General features: G+C 25.6%; 1 protein-coding gene across 1 annotated transcript; it reads right to left on the reverse strand.

Moving 5' to 3' along the window:
* Positions 1-1,832: 1,832 nt before the first annotated feature.
* On the reverse strand, positions 1,833-5,457 carry Phum_PHUM411240 (Voltage-dependent L-type calcium channel, putative; the record flags this gene model as incomplete). The annotated part of the gene is made up of 8 exons (XM_002428892.1): positions 1,833-2,281; positions 3,200-3,241; positions 3,462-3,795; positions 3,882-4,146; positions 4,240-4,474; positions 4,826-5,042; positions 5,137-5,256; positions 5,335-5,457. The coding sequence occupies 8 exons, from the start codon at positions 5,455-5,457 to the stop codon at positions 1,833-1,835; spliced, it is 1,785 nt and encodes a 594-aa protein (XP_002428937.1).
* Between the last annotated feature and the right edge of the window lie 673 nt (positions 5,458-6,130).

Genomic DNA, 6,130 nt, shown 5'->3' on the forward strand with positions numbered 1-6,130 from the left:
GAATAAAATTAAAAAAAAAAGAAGCAGAAGAAATTTAAAAATAAATAAATAAATAATTAATTAATAAGAATTATTAATAAATAAGAGTCCTGCCACAGCCGTTATATGTATATATATAAAATATTTATAATCAACATAGTATGTGTTTAGCATATTAACGCCATATTTTTATTTAATTTTTATATTTTTTTTACATATTAATAATAATTAATTAATTACTTTAAAACAATTGTGCTCTTTTCTATGTGAATAATAATAATAATAATAATAATAATAATAATAATAATAATAATAATAATAATAATAATTTATTATTTATTTATTTATACATAAATAGTTTTTATTTTTTTTCTCTTATGCAAAACAATTTTTTTTTTTTTATTTTTTTTTAATTTACTAAAATTATTTTTTCATATTTTTTAATAATTTATTATTATTATTATTATTAATAATAATAATATTAATAATAAAATTAACAATATTAAATAAATTAAGGCAAATTTTTCTTATTTTTTTTTACTTCTTTGTTTGTTTTTGTTTTTTTAATTTAGCAAAAAAAAGAATTATTATTAATAATTACACGTCACATAAGCCTGAAACCTTAAAAAAAATTATAATTATTATAATTTTAAAAAATAAACAAATCAATAATTAGATTCGAAAGTAAATAAATTATGTATTTATGTATATCCGTATTATTATTTTTTTTTTTTTTTTTGAAAAAAGCGTTTAAAATTAACGTGGAATCGTTTTTTTTTTTTTTTTTACCACTTAAACCATAAGTAATTTAATACTAAAACTATCAAGAATTTTTAATCATTATCATTATCATTATTATTATTATTATTATTAATTTTTTTATTTACGTTGTTATTTATGTATTTATGCACGTATATAAATATTTATTTTTTTTTTTTTCGTTTTCAATATTGCAGTGTTAGTAATATTTATAATAATTTAATTTTTTTTTCCATATAAAAATTTTCATTTAAAATATATTAATAATAATAATAATAATAATAATAATAATAATAATTAATGAGCGTTAATTAAAATATATAATGAATATTTATTATTAAATAATCATTACCGGATGTATATCATTATTATTATTATTAAACTCGCTTTATGTGCTTTTTAAATATATATATATACGATCTAGAAAATAAAAAATTAATAATTACTTTTCCTATGTGCAACAATTAAATATACAAATAATAATAATAATAATAATATTTATTTAAGCAAAACAATATTTATTAATTTTTTCTTATCACCGTAATAATAATAATAATATATATTTATATAAACTATTATAAAAAAAAATATATATGTATGTATGTATTTATAAGTTTTGCCACTAAAAAAAGTGAGCAATGCAATTAATAATAATAATAATAATAGTAATAATAATAATTTAATTATATAATTAATTGGTCGAAGTGTCATTTAAAAAGACATTTTTTTTTTTAAATTAATATTTCATCATCACTATTGTTAAGTGTGGTTATTGTGGTTGTTGTTGTGGTTGTTTGTTTGTTTGTTTTTAATTTTAATTTTTTTTTACGAGACACAAACTTTTTTTTTTATGCGTAGAATTATTTTTTTTTTTTTTCATTTTGCTGAATTTTTTCACCCGTTTGCGCTTTACCTTTAGCGTAATAATAATATTAATAATTTTTTTTTTTTACGCAAGCCGAAGCCGATAATAATAATAATAATAATAATAATAATAATAATAATAATTTGATAATTTAAACGGTAAAGAGATCAGCAAAACAAAAAAAAAAAAAAAAAAAATAAGACTACAGTTGTGTCTGCTGGAGTCTGTACTAGATGGCATTTAAAGGCCTTTTAGCTGTCGGATGAGGAGAATGATAATCGTTTTCCTCATCTTCTTCATCATCTTTTTTCCTATGTCTATCTTCGGTTTCCCGATACCTGACACCGTGACCGTATTTATCATCCGGATAATATCGTTCTTCGCTACTTCCGTTTTCCCTCGACGCATATTGTTCTCTCAAATATGCCCCGCTGTGATGATGATGATGTAGTGGTTGTTGTTGATGATGATGATGCTGTGGCTGATGATGTGGCTGATGGTGATGCTGTTGTTGTTGATGATGAGATATATTATGACTCTGACCGTGATCGCTGTGCCTGTACGAATAAGAATGCGATCCGTCTCTTCTATCACCGTAATCGTCATATTCCGCGGATCTATCTTTTTCCAATCTAGAACGTCCGTAACTTCTCGGATGAGATTTACCATACATGTAACCTTTCCATTACAAAAAAATTTATTATTATTATTATTATTCATCGTACCTTTAAAAATTTGCAATTAATTAATTTTTAATTAAAAGGCAGAGCGAAAACGTCATCACACTAAAAATAAAAAACGTGTATCGTAACGTTATGAGAAAAAAAAAAATAGAAAAGAAAGCATTTGCTATGAAATAAATAAACGATATTCATAAATGATAATCAAAGCACTCCCATAATAATAATAATAATAATTATAAAAATAATGATGATAATGATAATAATTTTTAAAAAAAAGCTATGTCATAGTTATAGTTTATGAAAAACAAAACCTTTTAAATCCTTCGCGTTTTTTTTTTATTTTTTATTATTATTAAAAAAAAAAAAAAAACAATGAACGCAATAAAATAAACAATATTTTGTTAATTTGTTATAAATAAATTAAAAATTTTAAATAAATAATTATACGGTACCTAAAAAAAAATAAATAAATTTTTTTGTTTTAAAAAAAAAAAAGAATTTTTTTTTTTTTTTATATAAAAATGTTGTCGATAACAACAATCGTGAATCGATGCGACGACTAATATAACTATTTATAACATCGTTTCTAAAGCATAAGAGAAAAAAAAAAAAAAAAAAACATTAAAATCAACTTAATATCTACAAAAAGTAATAATAATAATAATAATATTAATAATAATAATAGTAACCAGCAAATAAAATAAAATAAAAAATAAACAAACTAGAAACGTTTCAAATAATAATAATAACAATAATAAAACTGCTTTTTTTTAAATAAAAATATAATATATATATATTTATATTATAATTATAATAAGATTTATATAATTGTAAATAATAATATAAATATATATATTTATAAACGAATAAAATTTTACAGAGAAAGAGAGAGAGAGAGAGAGAGAGATTTTACCTCTTGGCTCATAATCGTAATCGTATGGGTCGAGGTGTATACCTGTGAACCCAAGAACACACATTCAACCAATCAATCAAAACAAAGCAGTTTTCTTTAATTATATTATTTTTTCTTTATTAAAATATAAAACATCCCCCCACCACCTCCCCACCTTTTTTTAACGAAAAACTATACGTATGTTTGAAATCGCGGGAGAGAGAAAAAAAAAAAAAAAGAAAAAATTTCGGGGGGAGGGAAAATATGATAATAAAAATCATACCTGGAGATGTTGAATTAACTCGAACTATGTCACCACCGTGTTCGGCACCCATCGGGGTTTGCGGTGAGGGTTGCATAGGAACCGGTCTAGGAACCGATGATGCCAAAGCAGCAGCAGCAGAATGATTAATGGCCGCGACAGGTGGATGCGTAGCTCTCCAATATGCTTCTAAATATTCGGCAATGTGTTCGCAAGCTTCCTCCAATTGATTTTCGTCTAATATGACGTCAAACATTTCCGGAGGACATTGTGCTAGTTTTTCGGCGGCAACCATTTGAACGTTTAAATGCCTCGTTTGTGATTTTCCACGGGATTTAACTAACCTTTGAAGAACCTGTTTTTTTTTTTCGGAGGAAAATTAAATTAGTAAAATTTTTTTTTTTGTTTTTTTAATTAAAAAAATAATTTAATTGAAATTACTTTTGGTGATGTTATCTTAAGATAAACAATCGTTGGCGCCAGTGAAGTTTTTGCAAGTTGAGAAGGATGGTTTATCGTATCACAGTCAAGTACTACCAACTGCAAAGTTCTCGCAAGCTCAAATATTCGTTCTATTTCCGCTTGAACTTCTGCTAAACAAGTGGAGCGTGCATTGTTTCGCTCCATGATCGCTCTTTTTGCCGGATTGTTGAGCAATGATCTCTTCGCAAGTGATATGTCTGCCATAACTCTGGTAATTATTATTCTGAAAAAAAAAAAAAAAAAAAATTTTTTTTTAGTTTTAATTTTAATTAAACGACGATCGATAAATTAATAATAATGATTAAATTTTTAGTACCTTCCCTCGAATCGATGTTTAAGAAAATCGAATAAAGCTTTTTGCATCATATCCGTTACTTCGTAACCTTTGAGCGAAGGACCTACCAGAACCACAGGTCTCATGGACGGTACGACATCGTAGGGTGTCGTATTTTCCTGTTTTTTAAAAAAAGGCTTTCTTTTCTCTTTCGCTGGAGGCGTTGTTAGTGTATTTTTCGATAATCTTCCACCGGCTACAGATTCTGTATCTTCCCCTGGTTTTTTTTTTTTTTTGAAAAACACAAATTTTAAAAAATCTCTTTAATCGTTATTATCATTATTTTTTTTTTGCAAACAGTAAACATTAAAACATCGAAACTAATAAACTAAAAATGAGAAGAAGAAAAAAAAACCATCCAAATAATAATAATAATAATAAATTAGTATTCGAGAGGATCGGAAAAAAAAAACAAATGCGAAATAAAAAAATAAAGGATGCTAAAAGAAACGAAAATAAAAAAAAAGCAAAAGGAAGAAAAAAAATAAAGACAGAAGAAGAATAAAAAGAACAAGAAGAAGAAGCTAAGGGGGAAATGACAACGAGAAGTTTAGGTGTGGTGACGTACCAGGGGCGGAAGGGTTAGAGCCCAAAATTTGGGGAATTTCACTCAGAGGCGCACCTAAATTGTTTGAGGAAGATGTTTTTGAGGTATATAACTTAGATGCTCCTGTTGCTGATTGCTGTAGTCGAAGATTTTCAAGTTTTACAGGCGACGGGATGAAGCCGACATCACTCCCTTCTTTGACCAGCCGTCCGATCCACCAATTATTATCATATTTTTCCTAACACAAACAAACGAGCACGATCGATATAAAAATTCCAAAGTTTTCCCTCCCCTCCCCTCCCCCCCAAAAAAAAAAACAAATTTTTATTTACCTTTATATGAAGAAAATCTCTCATAGCAAAAGAAATGGCGGTACCGTGTACAGGGGAATCATCATCCACCGAACCATCATAACTCACGTTCGTTCTTACCGCAAAGGCCACAGGTTTTTGCTAGAAAAAAATTTTAATTTACTTATTAAAAATGAAAAAAAAATTTTTTTTTTTTTTGCTATCATCATTTTTACTCACTCGGGCCTTTTCCAGCTGATTAAGGGCATGGCGCTCCTTCTCCCGCCGCACAGTTTCCTTTTCCTCGTCCAGCGATAAATCGGAAGATGGCTGAGAGTAATTTGAATCTGCGGAGCCCTGCATTTAACATTATCGTTATCATTATCATTAATAATTTTTTTTTATTAAACAAACGATTGTAATTTAAAAAATTTTTCTTCATAACTTTTCATAAATTTTTTTTTTTAAGTGAGTATGTATCAAAAAAATGAATTTTTTTTTTTTTAATAAAAAATACCTAAATTCATACAAGCATGATGCAATCAATAATTAATAAGCTCGTTAAAAAATAAAAAACTAATTAATTATTTTTATTAATTAATTAATTAATTAATTTCTATTATTATCTACCTGCATTTTATTTTTATTAAAATTATATTTATATCAAAACTACTTTTTGTATTTTTTAAAACTAAATTTTAAAAGTTATTTTAATTCTTTTCTTTATTTTCATAATATTGTGCACGTAAAAAAAAACTAAAAAAAAAAAAAATTAAATATATTGATTTCGTAAAAGCAGAAGACGTGTTTTTTTTTTTCTTATATAAAAAAATTCCTCTTCTTCTTCTTTATTTAACCTACTAATTTTTTTTTTTATATATAAAATTATTATTATTTTTATCATGGTGGCTGTCTGACGATGGTAAGAAAAGTTTAAAGTCGCCATTATTGGCGCCATTTTAAATTGGAACAAATATTTTATTTGGGTCAACACTCACCCCCCAGCATCCCCTTTCCAGCACCACCACCGCCACCA

Source organism: Pediculus humanus, genomic scaffold (assembly GCF_000006295.1).
Source record: "Pediculus humanus corporis 1103172108178 genomic scaffold, whole genome shotgun sequence".
NCBI lineage: Eukaryota > Metazoa > Arthropoda > Insecta > Psocodea > Pediculidae > Pediculus > Pediculus humanus.